At 40.9% G+C, this 18,736-nt stretch overlaps 1 protein-coding gene across 1 annotated transcript in view; it reads left to right on the top strand.

Annotated features, from left to right (window-relative positions):
* Positions 1-18,736, top strand: part of gabbr2 (gamma-aminobutyric acid (GABA) B receptor, 2) — a 224,248-nt gene that overhangs the window by 128,171 nt on the left and 77,341 nt on the right. Inside the window, exons 7-8 of the mRNA XM_033637561.2 lie at positions 278-520; positions 9,043-9,103. Coding sequence (XP_033493452.1) covers positions 278-520; positions 9,043-9,103 — 304 coding nt within the window. The remainder of the gene's footprint in view (positions 1-277; positions 521-9,042; positions 9,104-18,736) is intronic.

The raw sequence follows: 18,736 nt of genomic DNA, 5'->3' as shown, positions 1-18,736 counted from the left end.
GCATGTTTTTAAACCAGAGATCTCTACCAAAATCAATCATGGGATTTGTTTTCACACTGCATTACCCAGCACAGGAGCACTGATGCTAAAAGAGCATTTCCAGTAACATTGTAGCTCAAATAGTGTGGAAAATAATCCCTTCTCCCTGGACAAAGTTTCACCAGTGATAGTGAATTTGAATGAGCCAACATGAATGTATCTTCTTAGGAAAAGCAACATATCCAAAAAGCTTGGAGATGCACTCGTTTTGATCTTGTCTCTTTTACCTCTCCATTAGACCCCTAAGGAGTACGAGAGGGAATACAGCCGAGAGCTTCAGCAGAAAGGTGTGGAGGCTAGCAAGTTTCACGGCTTTGCCTACGATGGGATCTGGGTCATTGCTAAAACGTTGACCCGAGTGATGGAGCTGCTGCGGGTAAAACAACGGCAGAACACCTACCACAACTTCACTGTGGATGACCGCGAAGTGGGAAAAATGGTGCTGGACGTCATGAATGAGACCAACTTCTTTGGTGTTACAGTAAGTTATTACCATTCGTTTCAAATAATGTAAAAATACAGCACGGTCTGACATGTTAGAAATTATAATGTGTGTCAATTCAATTCAGTTATTAGCATGACCATACTGAAACATTATTGCCAGAGCACATCGTACAAAATAGTACAAACAGGGAAAAAGAGCAGCTTTTAAAATGCAAACATAGTGTTGTAGTACTCGAGATCGGTCTTGGTCTCGAGACCATTTTTTGAGGGTCTTGGTCTCGTCTCGGAATCGAGGGCATTTTTACTTGGTCTTGTCTCGGTCTCGGACTGGGCGGACTCGGGTTTTTTGAATGAGACCGGTCGAGACCACCGCTGATGCTTTTTGTCCGTGCTTTACTGATAAGAGTGAAAAAGACCATCTCAAAAACAGCTAATAACTTCAAATCATTGGTAGCATAAAGATTTCCCCCAGCTGCAGCTGCTACCTGCCCGGTGTCAGCGTGAGTGACTGACACGCCCCCTGCACAAAGAGGATGGAGACAGCAGGAGGAGAGGCTGTGTGAACTCAAAGATTTGTTTCATTGTGCTCTGCAACAACAGAGCAGATATTGTTTTTGTTGTTATATTTATTTAACCCTATGGGCCCGAACGACGCATAGTGCGTCCAAATTCACACCTGTTCTTCTCTACTGATTTTCTCCGCGACTGTCATAGCGAGAAGCCACGCATATCACGTGAAACAGCGGAATTATAGCTTTCCGACAAGGCCAAGCACTTGTCGGTAGTCCAATGTTTTCACAGCGAAAAAAAATGATAAAGTTACACTAAAATTATGTATAACAGAGCTTTCATACAGCTCTGACACTCCATCAAACTTTGTATGACAAGACCAGCCACTTCACCTTTGCGCACCCAGACATCTGTAGCCTAATTATGCATGCATGACAGGGCCGTAGTCACCATATACATTGAGGGGGACACGTGCGCCCCCACCAATGCCCAAAATGTTCCCCCAGTATATAACTGAAACTGAAAAACAAATATTATCTTGGAGGACATCATTGCACTTGGTTGGCTATTTTTCTATTATCTTAGATGTAAATACTACATGTTTCTTTCAGATAAAACACATTTTTGAATTGTGAATGAGTCAATGGAATTTCTTGCAATAATGAAAAAATACTGGCAATTATGTCCGCCTGGCACAAACCACATGTTTTGGACAACTGTGAAGTGACAGAATGTCCCAGCATCAAGGTTCTTATATTGCCAGATTCCAGAGAGTCTCCCCTCTTCATATATGGCAGAATATGTCTTTTTCCAACTTGCTATGGTGAGATACATGTAAAAATGTAAGAATTTAGTCACACAGATTTGTTTTTTTCATTGATAAAATTAAATATTAATATAAAAATAAAATACAGGCACATAGATGGACATGAAATGATGGCAAATCTGGATAGCCCACATTGTCCTGAAAAAAACAAGATATAGCATGTGTATGTAGCCTTTATAATGACTGTGATATGAGCTTAAAAGTAAAGGCAGTAAAAACACCCCAAAAACACCTAGGGCCCATAGGATTAAAAGCAAACTTAAATAAAAAAAACTCACATTTTGATGTTTTTTATGATTTTCCTTTGATATATAAAGGTCTTGGTCTTGTCTTGGTCTCGACCTCTAAATGTCTTGGTCTTGTCTTGGTCTCGGTACTCTCTGTTCTCGGTAATGTCTTGGTCTCGGTTGGTGCGGTCTTGACTACAACACTACGCAGACAATGAAACAATATGTTAACATTATTATTGCAAAAGCAACAACCGTCGCAACAGTATTATGTAATGCAAGCTGAACTTAATGATTAGCAGTATGTCTTTCTCTTGTACGCTTAGACACCAGAGCACCCGTCGATTACACTTACGGCTCATTTATGCTTAAGATTAAATACATATATGTACACAGAGGGAGCCTGCTGTTCATAGTCTGCATTCATTTCATCCATATTTGTGCATGTTTTATGAATGCTTATGGACAAAGACAACACAGAGTAGTACCACTGGAGATTGTGGGGGCAGTGTTATGTAGACTAAGCAAGATAAGACCATCTAGTTGACGTGTCTATGCCAATATAAACGATGCATGAAAGTACAAGGGTGGTGACGGTTACAACGTCTGAAATGCATGGATCCATTTTCGTGCTTAAAGGGAGTTTAAATGAGCCTTTGGTTGACATGTGTGAACACAAGGATTCTCTCCAGACCCTCACATGCTGTACATTAACATGTACATGCAGGCAAAAGCTTTATTTCAATATTGATGAGACACCAACAGTGAGGGAGAGGGAGAAAGACACTCATACACACAGTAAATATGTAGATACAAACACGGTTTAAAGGAACAAAAACAAAACATATATAATATGTTACTGCTGACAAAGAACCATTTTTTTTCATCTTGTGTGTATGCATATAAACTATACTGTGTATGTTCTATGTTTGTACAGTATGGAGTGGGCAAATGTCAGAACAGCACATAGAGGCATTAATTACTGCTCTGTAAGGCTGGCAGCCTGTTTGCAGAGAAGGTTATTTAGCCTTCCTTGTCTCTGTATGAAGCCTAAAGTGGTGTCATTTGGTGCTGCCGACTCACTCCAATGCATTCAAGATTGATCCTGGTGGCTATGCTAGCTACAAGCTGTGTGTGTGTGAGAGAGAGAGAGAGAGAGAGAGAGAGAGAGAGAGTGTGTGTGTGTGTGTGTGTGTGTGTGCGCGTGCATACGATCACTCTCACTTCCTATTGAGCTGTTAGAGGATATCTCCTGTTCTCTCGTAAAGGCCACTCCATTATTAGAGGATACTGTGCTGCTCCCAGCCCAGACAGCCAGTAGGCATGCAGGGCCTTACAGTAAAGCAGAGCATTACTCATGTTATATCATACTCATAACCGTGTTTACAAATAAATGGCAAGTGGAAAATGCAAGTGAGGAGAGGAGGGAGAAAGATTGGCTGTACTGGAAAATTACAGAGGGTAGGGTTCAATAAATGTTCAGCATTTTCTCATAAACATTGACTGAATGTGGAAGGGTGAGAGACTGAAGTCAAGGTGGGACACAAAGGAGAAATGGATAGAGATACTGAAATAGAAATATAGATTCTAATACAGTGTTTATATCAAGAGAACAAGAGAGAAAGAAAGACAGAGGAAACGAGCCATGGAGAAAATCAGTACAGGCTACTGACTTGTGGTGAGGTCCTCTGGGGCTAGTGTCCCTGGGGAACGTATATGTGTGTTGCAGCACTCTACCAAATCCTCCTGGTCGTCATTCCTCCCTCACCCCTCTACTCTCCCCTCTCTCAGCACAGACCCACTCAGGGCTGCTGATCAGGAGCAGGCTGACACTGAGTCTTTCCTCAGAGGCTCAGGGAAGCAAAGCAGTGCAGGAATATTGATGGCCATGTAGCATTTCATTCACACTTTACTCCGGGCGCTCAAACAGATAATGAAGTCCTGTTAGGTTGTTTGAAAAGGCCTGCAATCTTATTTTCTCCTTTCATATCAGTATTGACTGGTATTGATCCTTTACATGCAGCCATCACCACGCATAAATGTACTAGTGTGCCTCACAATATACTGAAATCTAAAGTAAAAGTGCTCGTTATGAAAAAGAGCCCTTTTGAAAGTGTTATCTTAAAAACAGTAGAGTAAATGTTAAAACTTTTATAAAATGAGGTGGGCTGAGATGGGCTGGAGCCTATCTCAGCTAACATTGGGTGAGAGGCAGGGTACACCCTGGACAGGTCACCAGACTATCACAGGGCTGACACATAGAGACAGACAACCATTCACACTCACATTCACACCTACGGCCAGTTTAGAGTCACCAATTAACCTGCATGTCTTTGGACTGTGGGAGGAAGCTGGAGTACCCAGAGAAATGGGGAGACCCGGGGAGAACATGCAAACTCTGCACAGAAGGGCTCCCCCACCCCGGGGATCAAACCCTCCCCACGTTGGTGAAGATTTTCAGTCATCCATGTCATGGTAATCATAAGTGCTATATCGTAGGCAACTGGACTTGCCTGCGTTACTTGAAGATGTTTCACCTCTCCTCCAAAAAGCTTCTTCAGTTCAAAAGACCTTAATTGGATGAGAGGGGAGAAACGTCTTCAAGAAATGCAAGCAAGTCCAGTTGCCTACGATATAGCACTTATGAACCCCCCCCCACCCTTCAGTTCGAACCAGGAACCCTCTTGCTGTGAGGCAACAATGCTAACCACTGCACCAATGTGCCACCCTAAACATGTCATAGTTGGTCTTAATACCAAACTCAAAGAAACTTTAGCTTTTGTGTTAGCATTACATTAAACTGTGGTTGGTTCTGACATTGGCTGTCCCTGACACCATTATAATATGACTTGTCTGTTGCTTTTTTAGGGTATTAAAAGCATTTGATGGTATATTAACATTCAATGATGTCTTAATGAAAAGTCCAAAATTATTCCACTGTAGTTGAGGTCAAGGAAAATATTCATGATAGCTAATGTCAAAATGAACCACATTTAACAGTTTAAAGCTGTAGTTGGTAATTAAAAAAAACTACTGAAACCGTCACCATATCCACACAGCAGTAAAACAACCAATCAGAGCCAAGGAGTCAATAACACATCTGTCAATCATGTCCATCACTGCTCGTGAACTGAGGTCAAACTGTCAAACTAGGCAGCGCTGATCAAATATGGATCAAAATTCTGTTACTGCATTGCCTATTTCTCGCCTTCAGAATATTTAAGTGTTTTATTAAATGAGAAACTTGGTCCAGCTGGTGGGCGATGCTTGGTGAATCCCTCAGCTAGCTGCGTTAGAGATTCCTTGGCTCTGATTGGTTGTTTTCAGTGTCTTAAGGTAGATTCTAGCAAATGTTATTAGAGGCAGTAGCAGGAGGAACCTTATTTTTTTCAGAGACTGTCTCATACCGTTAAATACTTTGTAAATGTAGTGACAGTTTCAGCAAATATGACAAATGTAGTGTTATAAAAGTGACCAACTATGCACTAATATAATGTAGACACAAAAACTGAATACTTTATTGTGCCTGCTATGGCATGTTTGTGACAGATTAATGTCAAAGATATCTTGAACATTGTAAACTTTGCATTAAAAATGACATAACTGACCAAATGACACTAAATGACAACGGTCATAAATAATCATAAAGACTCCTCCATGTTCATGACAGGTGTCTCGTAATGGTTTTGACAGTGTCAGTCTGATGCGCACCCAGATAAAGTGTTGCCAAAAAAATAAACAACATTGTTTAATAAGCTTAACTCTCTTTATGGTGACATTTTTATTTATAAGAACCACAATCCTCACTGGAATTAAAACAGTCTGAGCAAGAATGTTGTTCATGTGGTAAACAATTATGCTGTTTAAAGACTGCGGCATTGCATAATAATTAAATGCGTGTTTGTACCCGAAGATTTGCAAATTATCGACGTTTAAAGCTTTAAAGGGATTACATGAAATGAGATCAAAAGTGTTCCATGTATGCAGCACACTCTTAGCACATAGAAACTTCCACCCACACACGACAAAGAAAAACACAGGAAGGCAATCTCCCTTCCACATAGCATACATCTTTCATGCTATTTTCGTATTCAGATCTCAAAAGCAGCGATTACACAACTCGCTTGATTTGCGTGTGAATCACAATAACTTCCACTGGGTTTCCGATAAAGTTCATCCATGTGCAAGCACCAGTGAAATGGCAAATTCTGGCTGGTTACCCTTGGTGTAAATGTCATGTGTGCATGTGTGCTTGATCATATGGGATCACACCCTGACTTGAGCCTCGTGTCTTTCCTGATGTCACGATTTTACGCCGTCTGTTTGCGGTGTAAACACACAGGTCTCGTGGGACCAAACCGTGTCCATTCGGCTCTGATCTCAGCGCTGCTGCTGAATCCGTGGCAGCTGCAGCAGGAGGAGAGTGATCACGGAGGGCTCCACAGTATTGATCTGACTGCTGTCAGGGCCGTAGAGAAGAAGACTGACATTAGCTGGGAGAGACTTTCAGGGCATAGAGAGTGCAGCGAGAACCACAGGATGATGTAAACTGGAATTCACCAGGGAGGGCCGCATGTGGAGAGAGACAGCGCGTTGTGACTGGAGATGACAAGTGTGTGGGCAAAGGTTTGTTTTGGTGTTTTTTAGCTGTGGTCGGTGGTCATCGTGTTGGTATCAGTATCTTTCTAGGTATTGGTGAGTAACACAACCTGAGGCTTGACAGTCAGATAGACACACTGATGTGAAACAGAGGGGGCAGGGTTGTGCGCGTCTTCTTTTCTCTCTTAATGTGTGTGTATGTATGTGCATCACAGCTACATTCACATCAGATGTGTTCCCACCTCAAACTCTGAAAACCCCGGAGGATGTCACACCTGCAGCCCACAGACTGACATCTCATTTGACCCCAGCACACCTGTCACTGGCAGTATTCTCACCTCCACTGACAAAGTGATACCCGACCACCTCCACCGTCTCACCTCAGAAAGACACATTTGCACACTCACAAGCCTAGACACAGTGATTGCTCCATCAGCCACCATTGTGGCTCAGTTCTGAACATCCTTTGAATACTAGACAAGGGACACCTGTCTGGGTCAATACACTCTAGTGAGGTTGCCTAAGCTGCAGAGGAGCATAATACCTTGTAGAAAGAAGCTGTACAGAAGCTTCTTTGAATAATGGTCAGTGGAGGTTAATTTAATCTTTGTAGCACACACATTTATTTCCAATTGAGAATGTCAGAGCCGGCGCCTCTGCATATGTTTGATACACTTTGCATATTCTCCAAACCATGTATACACTTGAGAGAACAAATTGGGGGGCTGTTAAAATAACTACGCGCCATTTCAGCGAGGTTCGTGATAGCTCCACTTTTGCTGATGTGAAGGGCAATTATGGTGACGATGCTAATGCACAGAGAGAGCATGACGGTGCAGCTACTCCAGAAACCTGGATACATACACTCACAGTCATTACGGGTTCAAGTCAAGTTCCCCTCTTTTCAACCCACGTTGTCTGACCCTGTTTACACACCACGGTTAACTGAATGTAATACCTAATGAGCTGAACCGAGGTGCACTGTGCTGTCCTACTTACACATCAGGCATAATTTCATAGCATATTGTAGGAAAGAGCAGCATGTGATGAAAGGAACTTGTTAGCGTCAACAAGTCAGATTGACACCGCGGTGAGAAACTGTCAGCAGACGATCTGTTGTACACCACCAAGGTAAAGGCAACACCGGAGACCCTGCGTCTCAGGAGTGGCTCGCACAAATGCATCATCAGGGACACATGCATGTACACGAGCGTAATGTGACGACATATTAAGTGCATACACGGCGACATGCTTGCACGCGCACACTCAGTCAAACATCAAAGATGCCACACAAAGACTGGGATTCAAACAGGGGGGCGGGATCCTGCTCTGCTACTTCAAAGCTTGCCATCTTTTTGAGGCAAAATTGGCTCTCCAGCTTCCTTTCCCATATTCCCCCCTCAGCTGTCTTTTAATCAGCCAATGCAAATGCTTTCTCTCTCTCTCTGTCCCTCTCTCTTTCTCTCTATCTTTCTATCTATCTATCTCTTGCTATCTATCTCTTTATCTCGCTCTCTGCTCTCACCTGTTTTGTTAGCCAGCCAGTAATATGTAAACCCAGTTAAATGTGTAATTAAGGAGCTCTGTAAGCAGATGGCGGGCTGAATTAATTGAACAGTCTTGGTAGATGAAGAGGGAGAGAGAGATAAAGAGACAGAGGGAAGGAGAAAATAGAACAAGAGAGAGAGAGAGAGACGAAGAGAATACATGGGAGAGATAAGGCGACAGAAGCCAAATTGATTTGAATATGTCTTACGATATTGCCACAAAGTTGAATTGCTTTTGTCTACCTTGTCTGTGTTTGCCAGACGCTGCCTGCCTCGAAATTGCCTTGTCGTGCTCCTGTGGAGTTTAAATCAAAGACATTCAATTGTTATTTTTTTAAGGTAGTTGTTTGACCGATAAACACACACTTTTTGGAGTGAACTGAAGATTGAGAAATAAAAATTTAGAGTAAAATCTTAGCTACACTCACTGGCCACTTTTTCTGCTGTCTTTGAAATGCTATCTGAGCCCAGATTTGCACAGTAAACCAGGCAGCCTTGCTGACTTGATGTTGTTGCAAAGATATTAGCAAATGAATTGGCCCAAAGATAATTTTGTTTACCTCCATAAACAGATCAATTTTGGCCACTTCTAATCAAATGAGATGCAGTGTGTGCAGGAGCCAAGACTCTGCCCTTTGCCTGCGAACGTTCCAGTATCAGGGAAGCACTGTGCATAAATTTAGTTGAGCTAAGCTTCTTTTTTTCTCCACTGAAATTCACTTTACTGCTCATATTGCATCTTCTTTAGCAGAATATAATGATTTTATAACTGTGAATATGTGTACTGTATGTGTTTTTAATGTGTTGTTTTATATTAGAAATACATGTTTTTGTTTTTCCTTCTCCTCAGGGCCAAGTCATGTTTCGGAACGGAGAGAGGATGGGCACAATAAAATTCAACCAGTTTCAAGGTATGTGTGACACTACTACTCCTCTGCTCCTCAGATTGAGCTGTCTTGATTTTCTCCTCAGGTTTAGTCATTTGAAGGCTTCTGTGTAAATTGTTCACAAACCTTTACCTTTGCCCAATTTATTTTGAACAGAAAACATTGTTTCACAGTAACAAAGCCTTTGTTTTGCCATTTTCATGTCTGTCACACCCACCTCCAGCCGTCCACACTTGCTCCTGACGTGACTCCGCTGAGAATTTTCCTATAATTTGTTTGAATTCCAACTGCTTCGCGTCTGTGTTCAATAAAACCTGCGATTGTTTCAGAAATGTTGCAGGATTACCACAGTTTTTGGAAAGCCACTTACAGTTTTTCTCGAGCCAGAAGGCTGCCACGGTTGATATACCAGTACCGATAATGGAACCTGACCAATAGGGCTTAGGAAGAGCTCGCAGCAGAGTCACACAGTGTACATGGGGAAGGGAGGCTGAAGGATTTAACAGTTTTGAAGTCTGAGGCTTTGTACTCACATTTATCTCATTAGTTGTTTTCCTAGAGAGGATAGTCATTATTTGCATGACTGCAAGGGTTGTTTGTCAGAATAACATAAAACGTTTTAGACTGTCGTTTTTGTGAGGAAAGTCCCCACAAGCCTTTCTGTATGGAGCTGCATGTCCTGCCTGTATGTGTGGGTGCAGTTAGGGGAATCCAAAACTTGAAAGAGCAAAGCCCATGATGCTTTACTGTGCTTGATCTCCTCTGTGGTGACGGGCTATATGTCTGGACTGTCAAGGTTTGCACATATAAACATGTTTCAGTATTCTCTGTCCTCATAGCATCATCCTGAGGTTGTTTTTGAGCCGCCAGGGCCCGCTGAGTGGGAGAATAACCCAGAGATTGCATCTTGATGCAGGGGATTCCCAGCTCCCAGGCTCCCCAGACTATATGTAGCACACTGCATGGGGTTGTTCAGTCCTCTCTGCCTAACCATCTTATCTTCCCCACTGCAGAGGGGCTCGATCCCTCTGGCTGCATACATCACGCTCTGTGTGTGAGCGTGTGTGTGTGTGAGATAGAGGACAGTATGTGAGTGTTCATGCACATACTGGTGTGTGGCTGACCGTGTATATGTGCAAATGTTACAGCCCAGGCTCTGTGGGTTTGAGAAAAAAAGAAGACGGCGTATGATTTATAGTAATTTAAATAGTATTTTATGCTTAACTAAGACAAAATTATTACAGTAAACGAGTCTGTAGTATGAAAGTAAGACTTTGTAGTGTTGCATGGACATTGTGTAGTGAAAACAAGAACATTTACAATGCCAGAAATTTACCATCAGGGTAGTGGGTGGTGAGTGAAATAGATGCAGTGTCCCACTTCCATGATAAAATAGCAATTGCACACAGCATGTACTTTATACTATTTATAGCATAAAGCTTTTTTCGTAGTTAATAGACAAGTGATCAGTGTTCTCGTCCGTCCTGCACTAACAGGAAATAATAACCAACATGTGCAGACGGGCATTAACCAACCTGCTAATGGAACGACAGAATCAATACACCTAAAGAGAGAGCAGCTCTTAATACTTCTGTTTTTTTAAGTCATCCCCTCAAGCACCACAATCCACTGTTTCTTTCTTTTCTTTTGCAGCTGTAAGTAGCTCCTCTCTTTCTTTCTTTCTTCTTCCAATCAACCCCTCCTAGCTCGTCAAATTGGTCCCTACACGTCAAACTATGGCGCTCTATGTACCCTTCCAGCGCCAGTTTTGGATGCTCAGGGACAGTTAAAGCTTGTTACATACATCATCTCTTTTCAAAATAAACTTATATTTTTACAGGAAATTAACAGTTTCTGCTCATTAAATGCATACAGTTTTTTTTTTTCAAAATAAACTTAAAAATGAAGGCAAAACTTTTTTTTTTAAGTCTGCAGGTTAGGTTTACGCAACAAAAGTACGTGGTTAGGTCTAGAAAAAATGGTTTGGCGTAAAATAAGTGCATTAGTTTTTAATTTAATGTCACATGCTATACCTTACAAGCGTAGTATGCTACACATACTAGCACATCACAAGCCATAGGGTCCAGATTTCTCCTCATTTATTAGTTCAATGTCCGCACACACAGTTTAATACTTTCGGCATTATACTTGCGTTTGGCTGTGTCGTCAAGCTAGTTAGCTGCCTTTGTCATGTAGCTGTAAGTCACTCACTTTATGGCATGAAACGGCACCTTAAAATAAAAACTCTGTGGCGGAAATTCACTATACTTAACAATAAAGTGTGTTTTTTTTTTTACACACCACTGAACTGGCACACTCCAAGCTCATTAAACGCATTAAAATAACTTGATTGACTTTTCCCACGGGACATAAGCAGCGGTCTACCCTGCTGCCTGCCTTAAGCCGACCTTCTCGCTCTTTATTCAGCGGCAGTTGCTTGGAGCGTCAAAACATATTGCCTCCTGGTGTGTCTCACACCGCTGCTAAAAGGTGTCTCGTGATACTGATACTGGTGCATTTAAGGCCACTAACCAAATGGCAGTATTAGACGAGTTGAGAGTGAGACCAGGTTGGTGCAGAGCATTGTGGGACAATAATGTACATCAAGAGCAGGCTCAAAAAGAGAAGTATTTTTACCTTTTTTTTTTAAATTGTGCACACACTAAAGACTGGAAACCTGCCTAGAAGTATCATGTGGTGAGACACAGGTACAGACAGACAGGTTGTGGAGCCATCTGAAATACATGGAGTCCACCTGACATACATGGGGCTGCATGACATAAGGTCTGAAGACCCTCCTGTCTCTACCTGTGGGAGGTCAGCTGCAAGAATAAAACCAAACAGCAGGAGGAGCACTAACAGGGACAGAGTGCTGTCATATCAAATAGAAAAAAGTGCTTGTGTGTGTGTGTGTGTGTGTGTGTGTGTGTGTGTGTGGTTAACCTGTTTGAATGGGCGGTGATGGGGCAGCCGTCTAAATTAGGGTTTTAAAGCTTTGGATAAGCAAGGAAACTAAATGCTATCATGGCTGAAACGACGAGTGTTAAGGCTTGATTTTCATAGATTTTGAGAAAAGAGTACATGAATGCCTCAGCCTGAGTCATAGCCACACACTTCTATTAATTTGTGACATATGCTTGTGTCCTTCTCTGTGTTTCGCTTCCTCTTCTACCCTGAACTGGCCATCCACTGTGTGTCCAACGCATACTTTACTCAACCAAATCCTCCCCTGTGTTACAGCTCTCTCTCACTATCTTCTTCCACCTTTATTATATCTCCTCCATCCCTCCTTAACCTTCACTCCATCACTTCTTCCTCACTTGTCAGGGACCGTGAATTTGTCACCTTTTTGACACACCAAGAGCCCAAGCTGAGTGGAGAGGAGAGGAGGGACAGCCCCAGCTTGAATATTTCAAAAGGCAGTGATCCTCAACATGACCCTATCATCTGTCCTCAGCCTCTGATCCTCCATTTCACCCTGTCAGGCGTTCTTAGTCAGGGGCCTCGGCGGCTCTTATTCCCACTGTCTCTCATGGGGATAAGAGATAGCTCGCTACCAAAGGTCTTGATCGCTGTCGCAGTCCCTCCGAGTACAGATTTTAAATCAACACACTTCCAGGCATGGTAGAGGCATTTGTCATTCTGTACAGAGAGCAGAGGTTCAATAATATATTTATCAGGAGGGTGAGGTTGTGATATGTGCGGGTAAAAGGTTAAGATGTTTGGGATCTTTAGAGATAAATGATAGGATTTACTGTCTACAACACCCCTCCAGTAAGAATTAATTTCCTGCTTTTCTATCATCTTCTGCACGAATTTGAACTAGCAACACCCTCACTGCTGTCAGTTTACCTCCAGGCAATAGTCTTCTCACAGTCCTTTCAACTTAAATAGCTCACAAGAATATCATTGAACTGTACCACCAATGCTTTCAAATGAGGCAGCAGTTTTTTTTTCCATGTTAGAATTTCACAGATCTGACATGAAACAAAATAAAATGAACTTGATCAAAGACAAACTAATGTGTGCCGCGTGGAAAAGAACTAAATTAATTTAATCTCAATTACAAACACTTCTGCATAGTCGGGTTGGAATGTGTTGATATAAGATTTCTGGGATTCAGCATTTTATAAGAGTTACACTGCGAATGAGGTCCGGCCAATCACCACTTTGATATTTGAGTTTTTAAACCAGCGTGAGTCTCTGCTCCAAAGAAGACAAGTCATTTACAAAGAGGAGTAATATTCACAGGTTTACAGTGAAGTAACTAACCAATGGTTGAAATAACCACATTCACTACAGTACTGTACTTAAAAGATGGCTCCATTATTTCTTTGTTTTCTTTATATCATACTGTTGCTTCAGAGAGGTGTTTTTATATATTCAAATCCAAAAAAATCTAATTTTGGCTGAAGCATGTATTTTGTAAAACATTTTCCCACATTACCTGACAAGGGTTTCTGCAGGATGATGTTGCTGCACAGTATATAAAATCCCAGTCTGCCTAATGTGCACCTTCTTCTTGATAACACCTATGTTATCAATCTTAAACTCCATGTTTGGAGAAGCAGATGGGGGAGTATCTTCTGGGGTGTCTTCTCAGCAGCAAATAAAGCAAAAATAGCTTCTTTTAAGATATTAAACATATGATTTTAGTGTAAACAAATGAATATGTCAGAAATTTCCTTGTCTTTACAAGTGTATTTAAACTAAGAACAAAGGAAACACTTCGCACATCTATTGAACAAGACAGGTGCGTTGGAGAGAGAAGACCAAAAGTTGCAAACGGACTCCCGCACACTGTCTAACTTGCAATATATAATTTATTTACAACGTTTCGGTACTAGACCTTCTGTTATATTTGTTGTAGAAATATTTAGAAAAAAATATTTATTTGTAATTGATTCACTTTATGTATTCCCCTTTAGACATGTGGGGTTTACTTTAGACTGATTTCACGCAGAGAGCTTTGTTTTTTGCTGTCTCTGTTTGTTGTGTGTTTCAATAACCCAATGATGATTTTGTCCCTCTGTGTTCCACGTGGGAATGGGATTGGTTGTGAAGAAACGACCGCTCCCTATTTAAGATGGCTTCTCATGAACGAAAAACCGTTGAAACTGCCTGATGAAGATCTAGTACCGAAACATTGCAAATAAATTATATATTGCAAGTTAGACAGTGTGCGGGAGTCCTTTTGCAAAAAAATGTATTAAAACTAACATCATAATTTGGGCTTTTGTTTTATCCATAACAGGAATTACGGTCTGGCTGAAATCAGCATGTGAAGGAATATTGTAAAAGGGCTCAACTACATTAAGCATGTTCATAAAGCCTGTGTTTTCCTCTGCAGTGAAACTGGTCTCATATTTGCAGCAACAAATATACCAATCCCGACTGTGATTTCTTCTGCCCTGTTTGGATCAATTGGGACTGGCTGCCTAAATGCTTCGGGCATGATGTTACCATGTCGAGTGTGCTCCTTGTTTTTGTCTAGTTCCAACAACTGACACACTGGGGTGAAGTCGTCGGTGTAACTTACTGTCACATACCGTTGTTTTTTATGTACCACTCTCTTGCCATCGCCCTCATAAGTCACAAACCAAAGTGGCTCCAAATGCTGGACCTGTAGGTTACTGGCGGATTTTCTGTTTCTGTTCTGGTAATGGCATTACTAACCACAATTTGCTAGCTTAGCATAGCTGCCTCCTAGAGTGTCTCACAGGAGTGGAATGCTTTGGTTTGAGGGTGGAAGCATGATGCCTGTTACATCATGTGGGCACTGAGAACATTATATTTCACACAATTTAAACTGTATATTTCATTTTCCAAATGTATGGGATAATTTATTGTATAGTTCGGTTTGTAATGCGTGCTTAACCAAAAGCCTTGTACCAAACGGTTCAATACAAATACATGTATTGTTACACCCCTAGTTTAAGCTGTGGTATTTTACTTGAGTACTTATATTCTGCTACAGTATACTAGTCCACTCCATTCCAGAGGCATGTATTGTATTTTATAGCCTACTCCAGTACATGTATTTGACAGCTACAGTTACGTAGTTAATGTGCAGTTGTCTTGACATGCCGTAAGTAATCTTCACAACAATTAAAATACTTAAATTTGGCTTCACCATGCCCAACTACATTACAGTCCTTCCATTAGTACAGTAAATGTTTAACAATAATATATAGTAATATAACACTGACAACATAGAGGTGATAGTTACTTCTTCACAATTTGACAGTGTGTCCTGTATTCATTGTTTTTTTCTCCTTGTGTCCTGTACAAGCTACAATTGGTAACTTTTCTGAAAATAACTTTTTGTTGTGTTTACTGAAGCTGTCACTGCTTTCTGATAGAAGAACATGAAATCCTGTCCCTTCTCCTCCTCCTCCAGCTTCCCATGACATTTGCCAGACAACCAAAAACAACCAATCAGAGCCGAGGAGTCTCTAATGCAGCTGTCAATCACTGCTCATGAGCTGCAGCCAAATTGTCAAACTAGGCAGCGCTGATCAAACATGAATCAAGATTCTGTTACTGCACTGCCTGTTTCTCCCTTCACATGTTTTCATAAACATACTGTAGTGTGGTGTTGGCGCACATGTTTATGAGTTAAGAAATTCACCACTGATTTTACAGATGTTTTAAGTTATTTAAAATGAGTAATCAAACAAAAAAGGTGTGATATGTCTTTGCACAGGCTGAGCGATAGGTTGAGTTTTACCATCCCACTGAAGCCATCAATATTCCCTGTGGGGATAGAGTGCTGGGATAGTGTTTTAGCATCTCAAAGGAAGAGAGATATACAATCCCCTCTGCTGTTTAGATTCTAACAAAGGACGTGGTCAAGGGAAACATGGTTATTGATCCTCGTTCAGCACAGAGAAGTTTGAGAAATACAAATCCTGTTTGTGTATGCACATAAAATTTACTGTTCTGAAATTGTCACATATAGCCTTTCTAACATTTTCAACATGGGCTGATGCTTTGATGCCAGAATTAGAGATCAAATGAGGTGATTCACAGAGAGTAGAGGAGACGGTAACGCAGTGCCCTGTGATGCTGCAATAGCTGATGTTATCTGTCATTTTCCTAGTCAAGGACAATGCTGCTGAGGAGTTCAATGGGCCTATAACAGTGATAACAAGCAAAAGCAGCGACAGATTTGTGCATGCACACCAGAAGAAATTGCAGGTTGTTTGTAGTGCTTACAGAGAAAGAATCAGAATAATCTGTCCCTTCTTCTCATCCCCTTCTTCTCTCCTCCCCGGTGTACACTCTAAGTGAGTAATCTTTATGAGTGAGGGAGAGCGAAGGCCCAGGCTTGTCTGACAAGGTCATGCTTCCTTCAGTATTACACCTGAGGGACTCATCGTTGTTTCTAAAAGAGAAAACACTAAATCCTGAAATAGCTGTATTTGAGCAGAACTCCACAGAGGCAGTGGTGTTTGCAGGCTGGGATGTACAGCAGCACACAATCCCTCAACTGTATCCAGGAAATATTAAAGTTAATGAGTATTGCAATATAAATACAGAGATCACATTGCATTTATGTATTGTTTTCTTCCACATCAGTTGAATATTCTTCTCATAATGTACATCCAAAGTCTGCTCTTGCTACATTTGAGGGTTTTTCATGTCTTCATCTGTTAGCTTGTTTCTACAATATCTGCTCTTTATTGCCCTTTAGTTTTCCTTGAGGTTAAATAAGCTGATAAAGACTGTGAAAAACAGGAAACCATTTCCTGTTAATATTAAGCTTTATCTGAAAGTTACAAATTGAGAATCTTAAAAGATAATCTCACTGAGTGCCTTAAAATATGATGTCAGGGACATATTTTGTTATATTACTACTGGATATTGTAAGATCTCCCTCTGATGTAAAGCTCTCTGTGAGGTTGTATGACTGTGCCAGACTGTACAGCTCACAGCAAAGCCAGGCCATTCTTCTCTCTGTTCAATAGGTGTTTTGAATTAGACTTGCTTGTTCAGTCACAGTAGCCTCTGTTACATTTTCTCCCAATGAGAATCACTGGTGCTACATTTGATAAACCCCTCAAGCCACTTTCTGCACTTATATCAGTGATCCATTATTTCTGTACTGTATTACATAATTAGGTAAGCCACCAGAAATATTTTGCTGGAGAATCAAGCTGAAAGACTGGTGTAACCATAAAGCAAATTGTTGGGCTGTAATGCCAACCTTAATGTCATTTTTAGCCTTGCGAGCAACATGGCTCGAGGGATGGCAAAGTTGGTCTATCAGTCTGTCGGTCCATTGTTTTTATCCAGACTGAAATATCTCAATATCTGGATAATAAGAATAATAATAATAAACTTAATTTACATAGCACCTTTCATACAAGAAATGCAGCACAAGGTACTTTACAATAAGGGCAGTATAAGCACTGAGTGCCTCACATGAAAGTAAGCATTAAGGACATTAAACAGACAAGGCAATTCAATATATAGGACATTTACTGTAAAACAGTTTACCAAAATGTCAAGTTAGAAGCAAAACATTCAGCAACCCTGAGTGGTCTCACTCTTGGAAGAAGTCTTAAAGCAGAGTGACCTGGCAAACATTGTGATGGGGAAACATTGTCATGGGGAAATAGATGCCATTGGCAGTGCAAATTGTGGTAGAACTTCAAGTATTAAGATGAAGATAAGCGCAAGTTCTGGAAACGGCAACACACCCACACACACATGGAACGTTAGATATGATGTTTGTATGAGAAGGGGTATAAGAATGTTGGGTGAACTGCTCTGCAGGGTTGTCACATTGTTGCTGTATGTGAAGTTTGTATTTGTGTCTTCAATAAAGTCCCTGCAAAGGCTTCAAGATTGATCCCTTGTCATAAGACCCCTTCAACAGGATTAACTGATTCATAAAATCATGGAGTTGTAAAACTATAAATCATAAAATCAAGTAAGATTTGAAAAGAGTTGCAGCAGTGTGAAGCATAATTAGAAAGTAAAAGTGTAAACAAAAAGGAGTTTCAGACCTGTATCAGGAAGGTCGGAGCTAGATAAAGGCTAAAGTGAACAGATTCGTTTTTTGCTTTTCTTTTTTTTAAAAAAAAATATCTAGCAAGGTGGCTTGCCTTGATATCTATGGGTACTGTGTTCCATAGCTTTGGGGTGTAACAAAGTTTTACATAAATGTTTTTCAGACGTCATGTAAGGACTAGTGTCACAATATTGTAATTTTCTTACTACAGTATAATACCTTTAAAAATATAGATATTCAATACCATTTTAAATGCCACAGGGAAAAAAATACATTTTTGTTCAAAAATACATATAACAAGGCTATAACATGAACTTTCTTGTCTTGGTTAGTAGCAGTGAACAACAAAATGACTAACAATAAGCGAGAGTGAGAAAGCATAGCTGGTGCTGGTTCATTGATTCTGTGGAAAATGAGTATTGAAGCCATTTCAAGTATTCAGAATCAGAAATAAATAGATTTTTGGCACTACTCAGGACTGTGGTGATCCCCAAACTTTCCTCTACAGCTGCCATGAGCTTCACATTTGCAGTTGTGAGTGAAATGTCCCAAAAACTATCGGATGGATTACCATGATATTTGGTACAGACATCAATGTTCCTGTCATGTTATTTTCAGTCATGTTGTAATAACTGTGG

This window comes from Epinephelus lanceolatus, chromosome 16 (assembly GCF_041903045.1).
Source record: "Epinephelus lanceolatus isolate andai-2023 chromosome 16, ASM4190304v1, whole genome shotgun sequence".
Lineage (NCBI taxonomy): Eukaryota > Metazoa > Chordata > Actinopteri > Perciformes > Serranidae > Epinephelus > Epinephelus lanceolatus.
The sequence above is the reverse complement of the archived record's forward strand: the minus strand, read 5'-3'. Positions and strand labels throughout refer to the sequence as shown.